The sequence below is a fragment of the Mastigoproctus giganteus genome, chromosome 2 (assembly GCF_048544385.1).
Source record: "Mastigoproctus giganteus isolate SK-2022 chromosome 2, ASM4854438v1, whole genome shotgun sequence".
In the NCBI taxonomy this organism is placed as follows: Eukaryota; Metazoa; Arthropoda; class Arachnida; order Uropygi; family Thelyphonidae; genus Mastigoproctus; species Mastigoproctus giganteus.
This window is the reverse complement of record NC_143576.1, coordinates 234,858,664-234,877,328: the sequence shown is the minus strand read 5'-3', so window position 1 is coordinate 234,877,328 and position 18,665 is coordinate 234,858,664. Positions and strand designations below refer to the sequence as shown.

General features: G+C 37.1%; 1 protein-coding gene across 1 annotated transcript in view; it reads left to right on the top strand.

Annotated features, from left to right (window-relative positions):
• The first annotated feature begins 418 nt into the window (after positions 1-418).
• The window catches only part of LOC150090260 (uncharacterized), a 124,778-nt gene continuing 106,531 nt past the window's right edge, over positions 419-18,665 (top strand). Inside the window, exon 1 of the mRNA XM_090390235.1 lies at positions 419-1,067. Within this exon, the coding sequence (XP_090246361.1) occupies positions 419-1,067 (649 nt within the window). The remainder of the gene's footprint in view (positions 1,068-18,665) is intronic.

Below are 18,665 nucleotides of genomic sequence, written 5' to 3'. Positions count from 1 at the left end.
TTCCACCTACTCCAGTGATTTACTGCGAACTAAAATGACGTTACGCACTAACTTGTTCGATTTCAGACCATAAATGCTCCTTTCTACAGAGGCAAAATAAGTCTTTGATCACCAAATACCCTGGTTAGGGGTTGTTTAAAAGTAACATTAATATGTACTCAAGTCCAATTGCAACTGCATACCCACAAATGGTATGCAGTTGCAATTAGACCCACAAAGTACGCGCTGGAGGCAATAACTATAACAAATGTGGAGTGGAAGTGAACAGCCTTTAGATCCATTCAGATTAATATGAATGACATTTTTGCCTAGCGAAACCCATCTCCAAATAAAAATCATCATAAATATACAGCCACATATGATAGAGGGCGCTAAGCTGTGGAATTTTGTCATGTAAACAAAATAATCGCGTCTTGTAATGGCGGAAGGGAGTAGTTGTTCAGTAAGTGATCATGCACGCAAATGGGACGTTGAGGAGACAAGAGCTTTGTTACTTGTTTGGGCAGATGATAAGGTTCAGAATACGTTAAAAGTAACGAAAAGAACAAGGCCAGTGTGGGCAAAGATTGCATCTACTCTTGGAAAGATAGGATACGATAGAACTTGGTCGCAGTGTCGTTCAAGAATTGGTAATCTTATACAAGAATATAGGAAAGATTTAAAACACAGAAGTGCAGCGGCTAGTGCTGTTGACAGAAACATTAGTACCACTAGCAATCAGAAAACTGGCGTATTTTGCAGTGATGAAACTAATGGATATAACGTTTGTAGTGCCGGTAGTAGTAGTAATTGCAGTGCAGTTAGTAATAACACGTTGCCTTATTTTGAAATATTAGATAAAATTTTTGGTGGTAAAGCCATGAATGAAGGTCATCCTCCCCCAGTTTTGTCACTTAACAGTGTACAAATGTCGAATGTATTTGATCCGCAGAAGGGAAACAACCTCGCTGAAGTTTATAACGTCAGTAAAATCGATAACAATTCCATTGAAAACACCGATTCAGATTTCAGGGCGCAACCCGAGGGCAGAACCACAGGAAGAGTTGGGGAACAGCCTGCTTTAGAAGGTGTGAACTTTTATTTATTATAAATAGTAAAATTTTAACCATTCGAATTAAATTGGAAGTAAGATGATCATATTGGCACGATTTAGGTAGTATTAAATATCAGGTATTTTTAAAACTTCGTTGATAATTTTATAGACATGTTTATATTAGTAAATCTTTATCTGAATAATAATTATTATTTGGACATGAATAGTTATGACTTGTCACAGGTGAACTTGGAATGAGTTAACCCTTTGTGTAATAATATACTGTTATTAACAGTAATATTATACAAACAAGATTTCTTTAGTCATACACATTCATAATGAAATAAGGTAAGAAAATACATGGATGAAATTGTATGTTATAGTATTACTGACATGGGAAAAGTAATTTGATTTATTTTATATTCCAAATTGCCATGCACAAAAATTATATTTGGATATATTTGAACGTTTTTCACCATATAAAGTCTTCCCTTCTCCTACCCTGTGAAGTATATTTTACTAAAGTAATTACATATTGCTAATCAGCTATTATTGAATGGATTGTTAGACTTTAAGAGTCACTGCTATTCTTTGAGGAAATATTCAGATAGTTTTGGTCACAAAGCTATTTGAAGAACATTAATTCTTATATCAACCTCTATAGTATTTTTTCACATCAAATAACAGAATTGAAAGGATGTTGTTATTTCAGATTTAAACCTGCAGTTTCTTTGGTATAATATTATTAAGATTTTTATCCTGTTTTGTCACAAGAACTGTGCTTTTTTTTAACGTGTACAAATGCTATCAGTAAAGGGCTGCCAAGAGAGATTATACAAGGATCATCGGGTAGAATTTTTCTCTGTGGTCTGTGCTTGTTAACAGGAAGGACTGCTTCCACAGGGATGGAATACACTTAAACAGAAAGAGTGCAAGAATATTTAAATACACAGACTAATAGATTAACAATAGCCACAGGCAGAAGTGAAAGTGATTCTTCAACTGCTTCTGTTGGATCAAGGTGCTGGAGATTTCAAGAATTGCTGGGAGTCCATGTATACTTTCCATGTAACAAGTGCATGTATACTTTCATGTACACCAATGCTAGGAGCATAGTAAATAAATTTGATGAATTTGAAGTGCTGGTCAAGAATTCAAATATAGACATTGTTGGGATATCAGAGATGTGATGTCACTCCGACATAAGAGATGTAGGATTTTAATATGGGGAGTATTGAAAATATTTATAACATCAAAAATCTTTTCGCCCGTCATTCTTTCTTCCAAAGCTTTGCAAAATAGAAAATTTTCCAAAATATCTCCCTCGTAGCATTATCTCACATATACAATAAGTTGAGCAATGTTTTAAATATCTGTGAATTCATCTGACTGTATTGCAAAAATTGGACTTTCTCTCAATCAGTTTAATAAATTGGATTTTATGTTGTTTGCGATAACTGTGTCTCTGGATAGAGGAATGGTATTTAAATTGTTGCTGTACTTTTCTCCATGCATAATTGAAATTACAGTACAGACAGGATGGGAGGGGAGGGGAGGGGTTCTGCTCTTAGGAAGCATATAAAACCTAAGGCAGTTGACATAGGTGGCCAGTGCAATATTGAGTCAGTTGGGTGTGACATAAGCACTGGGAAAGCAAAAATGAGAGTTGGAGTGTGTTATAGGACTGATGATTATAATGAACAGCTGTAGAGAGAAATAGTGGGCCAGTAAATTAGATTATCTTATAATGTTGGATTTTAACTTTCCAGATGTTGACTGAAATTTGTGTTGGTCACTCTCATACTAGGCTCCTCTGTAGCCAGGTGGGAAGGGGCAGCAGTGCGTAGACACGCTTCTTGATTAGACCGGGGTTCGAGCCCGTCACCACCAAATACGGAGGATGCGGAAAGGTCAGGGAATGACCACCGCATATCCCGGAGCAATATGGCCTCAGTTGCTAATGCTCCTAAAAAAAAAAAACCAAATAAACTCTCACACTAGAAAGACTTTTGTAGATTTATTGGATGACTGTTTTCTACAGTAGCATGTTAAAGAGGGAAGAAGAGGAAGAATTATTCTTGATCAGATTATCAACAGCAATTCTTCATGCATTAAGAATCTGCATTTAAAAGACCCACTGGATGCTAGTGATCAAACTGTACTGTGTGGGATTTATTTCAAGACATAACTACTGTCAAGGGTAAATGGAAGGGCTTTTGCTTTCACAGTGCCAACTACAGTGGTCTCAGACAATCTTTAAATTTTATGCAGTGGGATTAACTCTGATGTTACAAGCAGCAAATTCTAAATGGGAATAATTCAGGGAAGTAATCATAGAACCGACTAGGCCTTTCATACCAAATAAAAAATACTGTCCAAGCCTTAGACCTAAATGGATGTTAGCTGAACTAATAAGATTTGTGGCAGAGAAAAAAAAAATGCATGGGATGCATATAAATTATCAGGTGATACAGAAACGTATGGTAGACATTAACTAATCTGCAATCAAGTCACAAAGTAGGGTAGGTAAGTTAAGGTAGATAATGAGAAGTTTCTGGCAAAGAATGCAAAGAACAGCAGCAAAGGCTTCTGTGCTTATATTAACAGTGGATGGAAGGGGTTAAATTGCATTGGGCCATATGATGTAAATGGGTTAACCGTTGATGACCCTGCTCAGAGTGCTGACAAATTGAATAGGTATTTTGTATCTATATTCATCCATGAGGAATTCTTTAGGGAAAGGGATGCTAAAAGTTTTTCAAATTCTAATGTTTAGCTAAATGATTTTGTGATAACTGAAAGGAAAGTGTAAGAGAAACTGTTAAAGCTAAACATAAGAAAGGTGCCTGATGGGGGGTATGAAATCTATCCAATTATATGGTGGGAGACAGCAAAAGAGGTAAAACAAACCTTGGCCATAATTATGAGAGCATCCTTGGATTCAGGAGCAGTCTGTATAGACTGGAGATGTGCGAATTTATATACACTTCAAAAATGAGGATCAAAAGGTGACATGAGTATTTATAGACCTATTAGCTTAACGTCTGTTCCAGGGAAAATAATGGAGTCTGATTAAAGGCGTAATTCATGACCATCTAGACAGGAATGCAGTTATACCGAAGTCAGATCTTCGATTGTTAAAAGGGCGATCTTGTCTGAACAGTTTTATTGGATACAAAGATGCAGTCACAAGGGACCTGAAATAAAAAAATAAATTTGGCATATAATTAGATTTCAGAAAAGATTTTGATACCATTGTATGTAAAAGACTGCTGTACAAATTGGAACTGTGTGACATAAGAGCAAATTACTACTATTGATAAAGGGATAGTTGAGTGGGAGAAAACAGAGTGATTATTAATGAACACTTCTTCATGGACTAATGTTATTATTCTAGTGTTCAGTGCTGGGTCCTTTGTTGTTTTCTATATTTATTAATGATATTGATGAAGGTATATCAGGCTTAATGTATAAGTTTACAGATGATAACAAAGGTTGGCAGAGTGGTTAATGACAGTAATTAAGGTATGGTTTTGCAACAAGATCTAGAAAAATTAGACAGATTGGTTGAGAAATGGCAGTTGTTTGACGTAGACAATGATGGTACTACATATTGGTAGCAGTAATCCCAAATTAACATATAAACTTCATAGTACTACACCTATGGTAGTAGAAAATGAAAAACCTGGGATAATTGTGCAGTCAGATATGAAGTTCTCTGAGCAGTGAATACCATCTGCCACAACCCTGCGAACTGTTGTGGCACACCATCTGCCACAACAGTTCATGGGGTTTTGTCAGTGATATACAGGAATTTTGCCACCAGGGATAAGGAGATGATTATCCCATTGTACAAAGTGATATTTAGGCTGTATTTTGAGTACTGCATTCAGGTCTGGAGGCCTTAGGATGTGGATCTGCTGAAATGGGTGCAGGGAAAGCAACAAGATTGGTGAGTAGGATACAAGGGTGCCCTTACCAAGAAAGGGTTCAGTTCTGCAAATTACATTATCTCTTGACTAACACACCTACGAAGTGATCTGATTGAAGTGTTTATGGTTTTGAATGGTTGAGCAGTGTTGATGGCAGTCTTCCCATTGCTCAGTCTATTATATGAGGGTGGCGCATTGTAGCCTTAGTTGCTAATGCGCCAAAAAATCCAAACAAACAAACTATTATATGAGGGGGGACATAAATTCAAATTGAGGAAGGATGGCTACAGAATAGATATGTGTAAGTTTGCCTTCAGCCACTAGGTGGTTGACTGTTGAAACAATCTTCCATCTGTTGTGTTGGAAGTGGGTAGTTAGTTTGAATAAATTCAAGGAAGAACTAGATAAACTTTTAGAAGGAATGGATTGTGAGAAGTGCAATTTTTTTTTTTTTGTGATGTTGCATATGCATGCATTGTTGCATCATTGACCACTACTAATACTAAATTATATTACTACATCAGATATTCAGTAAAAAAAAAAAGATTTTATTTCAGTTATTAAAGGAGTTTATATATAAATTGCATGCAATTTTGACAAAAGATTCTATCTTGGAGTAATAATTGGACATTAACAATTAGTGCAGTTATATTTGAGTAATTTCCTTCACCTCTTCAATGTTACATAGTTGAGATTTATAAACAACAGATTTCTAGAATTTGGACAGGAATTATGGAATTATCACACCTTTGAAATTTGGAAACTTGCTAGATTGTGTAACTGTATAACCTTGTCTTTTTTAAAATTGTGAAAAACAGTGTGTGTGTGTGTGTATGTGTAGCTGATTATAACCTCTTTTGCAGTGTTTCTGGGCTAACTTTGCCCTTAATCAAAATTCTATTGCTTATAATTACCTGCTAAGTTTTCTATTAAGATTTCTAAAATATGTGAATTAAAGATTTTAGGGAAGGTTACTTTTCTTTTGTATTTCTGTGTTATTTTTGATAACAGTCAGCTCTATAAAGATCACATATATTTATTGGAGATTATTTTGACTTTCTTTTCTTAAACATATTACAAATATTGCTTTTGATACATCAAAAAAAAAAAAGTAGGTTTTCTTTTTTGCTTTAAGCATAACTTTACTTCTATACAGCTGTTGACTGGCAAATCTCAAATCTGCCCTATCATGTTCTCACATCTCAGGTATTGCTTCAAACCTCTCTTATGCTCCTACACACGATCTAAAAGAGAGCAGGCAGATTAATTAATGATCCATCTCTTATGAAGTCACTCCATTTTCAGTTTCTACCAATGGCACCTCCGTAGCCAGGTGGGCAGGAGCAGCAGTGCGTAGCACACGCTTCTTGATTAGACTGGGGTTCGAGCCCGTGACTACCAAATATGGAGGATACGGAAAGGTCAGGGAATGACCACCGCATATCCCCAGAGCAATATGGCCTTAGTTGCTAATGCTCCTAAAAACCAAATAACAAATAGTTTCTACCAACACTTTTCTTGTGAATATTTTGGTATTAATTAAAAAAAAAAAATTCATACCAAAAAATAAAATTTTATGAGCAAACCACTTATGCAATATGGCCTGAGTAGCCCTTTCACCAGGAAACTCTCGGAGCTACTTATATGTACACAGGTGGGCTGCAGCTGTTGTGCAGTGGATATTGCAGGTGGGTACTTTTTCCCCCTCACAAAAGTGCTTACGTTCACATTTACGTGTGTGACATCTGTTGCAGCATATTTTGTTTCATTCTTGCAGATTTTATCTAGAAAACTAACAGAGTTATTCCAAAAGTGCTAGCACTACTAAAAACAATACAGAACTAGGCTTGAAGTGACATTAGAATGGCAAATCTACAATTTCTTTTGTACCTATTTGTGGTTTTCCTGCATCTACAGGTAACACTATAGTGAACATCGCTACCATATTAAAGCACATTTGAAAAGTGCTGCACTTGTGAAGACTGTCATTACTAAGGAATGTTCTGCCTTTACTAAGAGGGATAAGTTGCCAGTTGTGCAGATAAGAAGCAATGGCACAAACATGGCCTTGTGAAAAGTTTTAAAATTTTATAGACACATGAAGGCAAAGAGGGGTGAAACAGAGGGAAGTTTTTGTGAGCAGTGAGGCTACTAGTTCCAATACAGTGACAGCAGAGTATTTTCCAAAAGTGCTAGTTAATATAATTAAGGAGGGTGGTGTTTACAGAGAATTTACTGTTGATGAAAATTACTTATTTTAGGGAAGAATGCTTGACTCTCCATACATTGCTAAAAAAAAAAAAAAAAAAAAAAAAGAAAAAAAAAAACAGTGCCAGCTTTCAAGGCAGCCAAGGATTGCCTGACTCTGCTCATTGGTGGTAATGTGTGTGTGTGGGGGGGGGTTAAAGTTAAAACCTCTGCTCAGAAAAACTAGTGCCCCTTCCTGTTCGCCTCCGTAGCCAGGTGAGCAGGAGCAGCAGTGCGTAGCACACGCTTCTTGATTAGACCGGGGCTCGAGCCCGTGACCACCAAATATGGAGGATGCGGAAAGGTCAGGGAATGACCGCCGCATATCCCCGGAGCAATATGGTCTTAGTTGCTAATGCTCCTAAAAACCAAATAAACAAACAAACCCTTCCTGTTGTATGGAATATTAAATGGATATGGAATATTGGATTGGGTCACAGTCATATTAGCAGTCTCCTCACGTAGGTTATTATATTTCAAGGAAGGCATAGGCTTTTGCTGAAGTGGCTAAATAAAAATATATAAAAAGAAATAATACAAACAAAAAATAAATAAATAAATATTTAAAAAATAAAAACCTATGTGTTTCCCTCCTTATGTAGATGTATAATCCAGCTTACCTTTGAATTTCACTAAGCTTTTAGCTTCAATTTACAATATTCTGTTTCTTTTAGCTTATTCTTCTATACTCATCTGTTTTATTTCACACATGGAACCTCATCTTTTTTTTTATCACATTTCAAAAATTTTAATTTTTTGGTTCTTATAAATTTTATCATTTTAGTCAATTATTCTAACATTTACCTCATGAAACTTGAAGCAGAATTATTATATTTTATGCTCACCAGACAATATTTGTAGGTATTTATATTTGGGCCTGCCCTTTTTTCTGTCTGCTTTTCACATCTTTGTTATGCTTTGCTGATCATGAATGTGTTTGCCTACTGGCTAAATGTATAAGGCTGCAGCCACTCAACTCAGACCCTAATGGGTTGAGGGGTTAAGAAATACTGTGTTTTTCCTTTGTCCACTTGAGTGCCTTTTAGCAATTCCCAAAAGAGATGGGGTTTTAAATGATTGAATTCCTTTTCCAGGTATTCTGTTTCTCTTTTATGTATGATGCATTTTCATCAGTACTTTATCACAAAGAACCTATTTATTCTTTCTCTAAATTTATTAGTTCAACTTGCAATGGCTTGTTTTAAGTTGGCAAAGGAGACATATGTATTCTCTCACTGATATTTTGAAGTTTTCACATCTGAAATTTCTTCCATTCATGAGATAACTCTAATTTGGTAAAGGAAACATTATTTCGCTTGCAGTGGAGGTTTTCACATTTAACATTTTTTCAAGCCATTCTTTATTTATTAGTATTTTATATATAGCTGTACTGTACTTTATTTCCTTAAATCAGCATTTAGTTGTTAAACTCTGTCAATAAATACATATTGACTAAATTCATACATATTGACAATAAATACATATTCCCTACATATGGGAAACAGTAACCCCAGAGCAATGTATCAACTCTGTGGTACTACACTGACAGTGGTAGAGAATGAAAAGGACCTGGGGGTAATTGTGCAGGCAGATATGAAGTTCTCTGAGCAGTGCAGACAGGCTGCAAGAGTAGCTCATGGTGTCTTGTCAATGATATACAGGAATTTTTCTAGCAGGGATAAGGAGGTGATTATTCCCTTGTACAAAGCAATGGTCAGGCCACACCTTGAGCACTGTATACAGGTCTGGAGGCCTCATTTCAAGAAGGATGTAGAGCTGCTGGAACGAGTACAGAGAAGGGCAACAAGATTAGTGAATGGAACAAAGGGTTGCTCTTACGAAGAAAGGCTTAAGTTTTGGCAAATTAACAGTGTCTGGAGACTTAGGTACCTGCGAGATGATCTGATTGAGGTGTATAAAGCCTTGAATGGTTTGAGCATGCTCAGTGCTGATGTGATTCTTCCTCTTGCTTAGAATAATCACCTTAAGGGCATAAATTCAAATTGAGGAAAGACAGATGTAGGATAGATGTGCAGAAATTTGCCTTTAGCCAGTGGGTAGTTGGTTGGTGGAACAGACTTCCATCCCTTGTTGTAGAAGTTGATAGCCTAAATAAATTTAAGGCTCAGCTGGACAGGTATTTCGAACAAACGGAGGAGTGAAATGGGAGTGTTTTTTTTTTTTTTTTTTTTTTTTTTGGCTGATGCTGCATAAGCTTGCTTTCTTCCATCATATGCCTCTGCTAATGCTAATAAAGAGACCATCTCAGTTGATTTTAAGTGTCATTTCCCCTTTTGGTTGGAATCAGCAGGAATGTTATACAGTAATTAGCAACTCCCTGGCTGAAAATAAAATTTAGTCTGAACCTCTTCTTAATTTGAATCTATCATCTAATTCCTGAAATCATTTGTAACAGTGATTGTTTTACTTCGCTCATTTTACTATCACCTCTCTGATCATTATAGATTTCAATCATGTCCCTTCTAAGTTGCCTGATGACCAGCTCTTTAGCCTATGTATTTGGGCAGCAAGGACACCAGTGGTCTTCCTTGTTGCCTGTCTGCACTGCATGGAAGACTTCATGCCTGACCATATCATAAACACTAAATCCCTTTCTTTCTCCAATATTTTTAATTTACCCCCGCCAAGTGTATAAGTTATGTTGGAGTTGCTAACCCTCAATCTTGCATTTTGGTGCTTTTTGTTGTTTGGTTTTTAGGAGCATTAGCAACTAAGGCCATATTGCTCCGGGATATGCGGTAGTCATTCCATGACCTTTCCGCATCTGCCGTATTTGGTGGTGATGGGCTCGAACCCCGGTCTAATCAAGAAGCGTGTGCTACGCGCTGCTGCTCCTTCCCACCTGGCTACGGAGGCGCCTGCATTTTGGTGCATTCAAAATTAGTTGCCATTTTACTGACTATCCCTGACGAATATCCAAGTCATCTGGAAGGAGCACTGCTTGGTGCTGATCATTAACCACTCTCCTGATCTTTACATCATCTGGTAGCAGTAACCCCCAGAGTAACATATCAACTGTATGGAACTACATTCAGTGTAGTGGAGAATGAAAAAGACCTGGGGGTAATTGTGAAGCCAGATATGAAGTTTTCTGAGCACTGCAGACAGTCTGCAAGAGTAGCTCATGGTATCTTGTCAATGATATATAGGAATTTTTCGAGCATGGATAAGGAGGTGATTATCCCCTTGCAGTGTTCACCCCAGAAAATTTTGCCAGCCAGGTGGCATTATGAAGTAGCCAGGTGGGGAAGTGTAATACTTGGCAGTGCTATAAAATTTTCTGTTATTTATAAATGTGACTTAAGCGATCCAGAGCAAAAATCAATTACATAATTTAACATTATATGCTCCTGTCACATTGACCTAAATCACATAGTATGTTTGAATTAATATAATTAATCGAGATCGGTGAGCAGTACCACATGGTGCCGTGAAAATCGCTAAAATTTTAGCCAGGCAGTCAGTTAAATTCACCAAGCGGTGCGCCCATTTGAGAGGTCCTTGGGGAAAACACTGCCTTGTATAAGGCAATTGTCGGGCCACACCTTGAGTACCGTATACAGGTCTGGAGGCCTCATCAGCCAAAAAAAAAAAAAAAAAGAAAGTAACATAAATAAAAATAACCACTTCCACTTCACCCCCCTGTTCGTTCGAAATACCTGTCCAGCTGAGCCTTAAACTTATTTAGGCTATCAACTTCCACGACAAGGGATGGAAGTCTGTTCCACCTACCAACCACCCGCTGGCTAAAGGCAAATTTCCGCACATCTATCCTACATCTGTCTTTCCTCAATTTGAATTTATGCCCTCTCAGGTGATTATTCTGAGCAAGAGGAAGAATCCCATCAGCATTGAGCATGCTCGAACCATTCAAGGCTTTGTACACCTCTATCAGATCACCTCGCAGGTACCTAGTCTCCAGACACTGTTAATTTGCCAAAACTTAAGCCTTTCTTCGTAAGAGCACCCCTTTGTCCCATTCACCAATCTAGTTGCCCTTCTCTGTACTCGTTCCAGCAGCTCTACATCCTTCTTGAAATGAGGCCTCCAGGCCTGTATACAGTACTCTAGGTGTGGCCTGACCATTGCTTTATACAAGGGAATAATCACCTCCTTATCCCTACTAGAAAAATTCCTATATATCATTGACAATACACCATGAGCTACTCTTGCAGCCCGTCTGCACTGCTCAGAGAACTTCATATCTGCCTGCACAACCACCCCCAGGTCCCTTTCATTCTCTACCACTGTCAGTGTAGTACCACAGAGTTGATACGTTGCTCTGGGGTTGCTGTTTTCCATATGTAGTACTTTACATTTGTCAATGTTAAACTTCATTTGCCACCTCGAAGCCCATCTGCTCAACCTTTCCAAATCCTGTTGCAGTAGCATAGTGTCAGTAGTGTCCTTGACAACCCTGCCAACCTTCGTATCGTCTGCAAACTTGGACATTAAGCCTGATATACCATCATCAATATCATTTATAAATACAGAAAACAATAAAGGACCCAATACTGAACCCTGAGGGACTCCACTAATAACACTAGTCCACGATGAGCAGTGTCCATTGATTACCACTCTCTGTCTTCTCCCCTCAACCACCCCTTTATCCATAGCAGCAATTTGCCTCCAATGCCACACTGCTCCAATTTGTGCAGCAGTCTTCCATGTGCAACAGTATCAAAAGCCTTTCTAAGATCCAAGTATATAATATCAAAGTTATTCCCTGCATCCAGTTCTTTTGTGACTGCATCATAGTATCCAATCAAATTGGTCAGGCAAGACGTACCCTTAACAAAACCATGCTGTGTCCTAGCTATAACTGAAGTCTTGTCTAGATGATCCTGCAGTGCTTCTTTAACGTGCCTCCATTAATTTTCCGGGAACAGAAGTTAAACTCACAGGTCTATAATTACTTGTGTCGGCCTTTGATCCCCCTTTGTGAATTGGGGTCACATTTGCACATCTCCAGTCCGTGGGTACCTCCCCTGAGTCCAAGGAAGCTCTCATAATTATGGCTAAGGGTTTGCTTACTTCCTTTGCTGCCTCCTTTAATATAACTGGATAGATCCCATCCACCCCAGGTGCCTTTCTTGTGTTTATCTTCAACAATTTCTCCTCCACTTTGCTCTCAGTTATTACAAGATTCTCTAGCTTACTGCTAGAGTTGAATACACCTCTGGCATTCCCCTTGCTGAATAACTCCTCATGTGTGAATGTCGATGCAAAATATTCATTTAGTTTGTTAGCTACCTGAGCAGGGTCATCAGCAGTTGAACCATCGATCTCAAGGGGACCAATCTGATTCATCCCCTTCCTTCTAGAGTTTACATAAGTAAAGAACTCTTTGCTGTTTTTCTTCGCTTCCCTTGCCAAGGATCTCTCGTAATCTGCCTTCGCCTGCCTAACCTCCTTTGTAACTTGGTTACAGATCAACTTGTATCTATCATAGGCGTCTGTGTCACGTGTTAATTTGTATGTATCCCATGCATTTTTCTTCTCTGCCATATGCCTCATTAGTTCATCTGACATCCATTTAGGCCTAAACCTTGAACAATATTTCTTAGTTGGTATGTAAAGCCTAGTAGCTTCCAAGATAAGTTCTTTGAATGCTTCCTATTTTGAATTTGCTGGAAGGGTGTAGAGCTGCTGGAATGAGTACAGAGAAGGGCAATGAGATTGGGGAGGGAGAACAAAGGGAGGGTTGTTCTTTTGAAGAAAGGCTTAAGTTCTGCAAATTGGAGTATCTGCAGACTAGGCACCTGCAAGGTGATCTAATTGAAGTGCATAACGCCTTGAATGGGTTGAGCAGGCTCAATGGTGATGGGATTCTTCCTCTTGCTCAGATTAGAAATCTGAGGGGGCATAAATTCAAATTGAGGAAAGACAGTTATAGATGTGCAGAAATTTGCCTTTAGCTAGTGGATGGTTGATTGCTGGAACAAACTTCCATCTGTTGTTGTGGAAGTTGACAGTGTAAATAAATTCGAGGGAGAACTAGACAAACATTTGGAGTGAATGGATGAGTGAAATGAGATGAGTTTCTTTTTTTTTTTTTTTTTTTTTGGTTGATGCCATATAAACTTGCTTTCTTGCATCATATGCCTCTACTAATGATTTGCTAATGCTATTTTTGTTTGCCCATTACTCATCTTGTGCAGGATTTTGTTGGCAGTCCTAGTACTTTCCTAATGGTTTCCTTATTGCCAATGTGTCATTTAGGTTTCCTATCCAGATCAGGCAGCTGTGTTGTGTAAAATGAAAGATTTGTTTTATGCAATTTCTGTGTTTGACTTTTAAATGTAATTTCTGAAGATTACATCCTTAATATAATGCACTTAAAGGTGCAGAAATGAAAAATCAGCTGTGTGGAACATCCTAGAATGATTAGCATTAGTAGAGAGCTATGATGCAAGAAAGCAAGCTTATGCAACATCAGCCAAAAAAGAAAAACCCTCCCATTTCACCCCTCCATTTGTTCCAAATGCCTGTCCAGCTCAGCCTTAAATTTATTTAGGCTATCAACTTCCACAACAAAAGATGGAAGTGTGTTCTACCAATCAACCACCTGCTGGCTAAAGGCAAATTTCTGCACATCTATTCTACAACTGTCTTTCCTTAATTTGAATCTATGCTCCCTCAGGTTCTTAATCTGAGCAAGAAGAAGAATCCCATCTTGCTCAACCCATTCAGTGCCTTATGATTTGTATGGATTACATGTAATAACTTTGCTGTTAATGAGCATAAACACTGTAAATGGGAGGTCACTACTGTTTTTCATTCTGTTTTCATTACAACAAATATTAATAAACCTTTAGTTGTGGTAATGTTTCATTCCATTTCTACCATACCTTTTTTCCCCATGGGTCTCACAGACTTAATCTAGGTAGTGTTAACCTTTCATCTAGTTGCTGAAGGGTTAAGGACTTAGGCCTTTTATGTAATACATTGTTGTGCATTGTTGGTATGACTGTCATAGAACAAATAACTGGTGTGTTTAGTGGCAGAAATTCACTAAGGAAATTCTAAAATTTATATGGATTACTAAGTATGTGCATAAAATTTTTCAATATTCTACTTTAAATAAATAAATATATATATGTGTGTGTGTTTGCATGCCCACACATTACTTTTTTTGCCATACATTTACATATATTTATACATATGGTTTGAGCAGGCTCAATGCTGATGAGATACTTCCTCTTGCTCAGATTAAAAACCTGGGGAGAGGCATAAACTCAAATTGAGGAAAGAGTTGTAAAATAGATGTGTGGAAATTTCTCTTTAGCCAGCAGATAGTTGATTGCTGGAACAAACTTTCATCTGTCGTGGAAGTTAATAGCATAAATAAATTCAAGGAAGAACTGAACAAACGTTTGGAGCGAATGGATGGGTGAAATTGGAAGTTTATTTTATTTTATTTTATTTATTTTATTTTTTTTTTTACTTGAGGAGTATACAGAGGTAAAATCATAAGAAATAACAACAATGGTGCAAACATTTAAAAATAAATTACAACTTTAAGTGATTAATTAGCATTAGAGGAATATGTTGCAAGAAAGCAATCTTATACGGCATCAGCAAAAAAAAAAAAAAAAAAAATCTTCCCATTTCACTCATCCATTCACTCCTTGACTCATTCACTCATCCATTCACTCCTTGACTCATTCACTCATCCATTCACTCCTTGACTCATTCACTCATACCTTCACTCTCATTTCACTCATCCATTCACTGTTTATCTATTTCTTCCTTAAATTTATTTCAGCTGTCGACTTCTACAATGACAGATAGTAGTTTGTTCTGGTGCACTATGGCCATAGTTGCCGATGTGCCTAATAAATCCCTAAATCATCAACAACAACAGGTAGTTTGTTCCAGCAATTGACCACCTGCTGGCTAAAGGAAAATTTCTGCTCATCTATTCTTCAACTGTTTTTCCTCAGTTTGAATTTGTCCCTTCAGGCAATTAATCTGGGTAAGAGAAAGAATCCCATCAGCATTGAGCTTGTTCAAACCATTAAAGGCCTTATACTAGGGTGATCATATACTTTTGGACAAAAACCGGGACAAAACATGTTACAAAGAAGAAAATCCAGGACAAAACCAGGACAAATGTGACTGTTTAAAAGAATGAAATCTGGGACAACATTAGTGTTTGCGTCTTTTTAATTATATGCACATAGCTGTTCATTAAAAATGCATTTTCATTTTTTTGTTGACATGGTTGAAAATAAAAATTATTTTATTAATTATTATTGTTAAGTTAGGTCTTCTCCAGTGGATTTTTAAATAATAGATACTTTTTAATGAAAAATATTTGCTCTGAGGTTAGCTAGAAACAGGTTCGCAGGCTGCTGTATGGTTTAGCTTCCTCTCTGTCTTGTGTAATAGATAGCACGATAATTTATTTATTCCATATTTATTATTTGCATTAAGATTCTGCATTTGTGTTTAATTCTATTATGAAGTAACTTGAAAGCCATAAATTCCTTAGGAAGTTAGTGTTAATTAATCTCTATAGAATAAAAAAATAGACCAATAAAAATTTACAGTTGAAATAAAAATATTTTTAACTGGACATATACTAAACTTGCCAGGACAACAGTCTAAAATCACACTGTTTTGGCTAAACCGGGACCTATGGTCATCCTACCTTATACACCTTAATCAGATCACCTCACAGGTGCTTAGTCTCCAGACACTGCAATTTGAAGAACTTAAGTTTTTCTTTGTAAGAACAACCCTTTGGTCCATTCACCAATATTTCGCTGCCCTTCTCTGTACTCGTTTCAGCAGCTCTACATCCTTCCTAAAATGAAGCCTCCAGACCTGTATACAGTACTCAAGGTGTGGCCTGACCATTGCCTTATACAAGGGGATAATAACCTCCTTATCCCTGCTAGAAAAATTCTTGTATTTCACTGACAAGACACCATGAGCTACTCTTGCAGACTGCACTACTCAGAAACCTTCATATCTGACAACACAATTATCCCCAGGTCTCTTTTCATTCTCTACCACCCTGAGTGTAGTACCACACAGTTGATACGTTAATCTGGGGTTACTGTTTAAGTCTATTTAGTCTTTATAAAAAAATAATCATTTATTGCATTTTACTGCAAGCCATTCACAGTATATGGCTAGAGGTAGATAAGTCAGTATGGTAAGAAATAAAATAGTGAACAAACAGATATCCAAGACTAATGAACAAATTTACATAGTATATGTTTACCATTTTAAACAATGAATATGATTTGTGTGTACTCTTTTCAGGTTTTTAAAAATTATGATGGCTGCTGTACACATCAGTCTTTTGACATAGTACAATAGCAGAATTATTGTATACAAGGACATTGTGTTGAGATGTGTGTTACTTGGTTGAAAGCAAGTTATCTGTTATGCAAATGAATTAGAGGTTCTTTTCACGTCCAGCTACATACTGTTGTTGAAGATATTGTATTGGTATTAGTAGAGACATATGGTGCAAGAAAGCAGGCTTATAGAACATCGACCAAAAAAAAAGAAAAACAAACAAAAAATCCAATTTCCATATCACCTGGCCATCCTTTTTAATGGTTTGTCTAGTTATTTCTTGAATTTATTCAAACTGCCCACTTGCACAATACTAGATGGAAGTTTGTTCCAATAGGCAATATCTGCTAGACAGAAAAATTTTCACACATCTGTTCTGCAGCCATCTTTCCCCAATTTGAATCTATATTTCATTGTGTGTGTAGTCTGAGCAAGAGGATCAGCAACAATGAGCTTACTCAATCCATTCAAAGCCTTAAACTTATCACTTAAACATACCTTAATCATACCACTTCACAGACACCTAATCTCCAGACACTGCAATTTGCAGATCTGAAGCGTTTTTCTGGTAAGAGCACTCTTTTATTCCTCTTACTAATCTTGTTGGTCTTCTCTGAACCATTCCAATAGATCCACATCCTACCTAAAACGAAGCCTCCAAACCTGTGTGCAGAACTCAAGATGTGGCTTAACCATTGCCATGTATAATGGGCTAATCATAACTTTATGCCTGCTGGCAAATTCCTGTATATCATTGACAAATCCCACGAGCTTTCATAGCAGTCCATCTGTATTGCTCAGAGAACTTCATTTCTGACTGCACAATTAAATCCCAAGTCCTTTTCATTCTCCACTACCCCAAGTGTTGTACCACTCTGTTGCATACAACAAAGTTTAACATTGAGAACATTGCAGTTCTCAATGTTAAACTTTAACTGCCATCTTGCCTCCCACCTGTTTCATTTTTCTATATCTTGGCACAGTAGCATATCCTGATTACTGTCATTAATCATCTTGCCGCTCTATGTATCATCTGCAAACAGACATTAAGCTGATATGTCTTCATTAATATTAATAATAAATATTTAAAAAAATAATAGACCCAGCACTGAACCTTGGGAAACTTCACTAATATCAGTAGTCTAAGAAGTGCTTATTGATAACCACTATTTTATCTCAGTCAACCATCCCTTTATCCATAGCAGTAACTTGTGACGAATGCTACAGTGCCCCTATTTGTACAGCAGTTTTTTTTATGTGGAATAGTGTCAAAAAGCTTTTCTGAAATCTATGATATCAGAATTCTTTTTTGGATCCAGTTATTTTTTTTTCTGCATCATAGTATGCAATCAGACTGATAAGAGAAGATTTCTACCTTAAGAAATCTGTGCTGACTGTAGTATGACTGTATTCCTATCTAAGTGGTCCTGGTTTACTTCTTTAGCCAGTGACTCCATAAATTTTCCTGGAATTGAAATCAAGCTAACAGCCCTGTAATTACTCGTTACCCTTTGATCCCCTTTTTAAATTCAGTATACCTTTGCACATCTCCTCCATTGGAATCTTCCCTAAATCCAAGGTGCTTTCATGATTATGGCTGTTTGTTTATCTCCATTGCTGCCACCCTTAATATAAAGGATAGATCCTGTCCATCCCAGTTGCCTTTTTTATGTTTAGCTTTAACTTTTTTTCCACTTACCACTCAGTTATCACAGAATCATTTAGCTCCCTGTCAGAATTTGATAATACACTTCTGGCATCCTCATCCTTAAAAAATCCCTTATTTGTTGAATGTAGTTGCAAAATATCTATTCAGTTTGTCAACATCCTGTGCAGGATCATCAACTGTTAAACCATTCATATCTAGCAAACCAATGTGATTCATCAGCTTCATTTTAGTGTTTACATAAGTAAAGAAGTCCTTGCTGTTTTTCTTTGTGTTCTTAGCGAGAGATTTCCGTAATCTGCCTTGGCTTGCCTTTCTCCTTTGTCACTTGATTTCATACTACTTTATATCTACTGTAGGCTTCTGTATCACCTGATATGCATCCCATGTATTTTCCTTTTCTTCAACCAATCTCATCAGTTCATCTGACATACGTTTGATTATAAGCCTT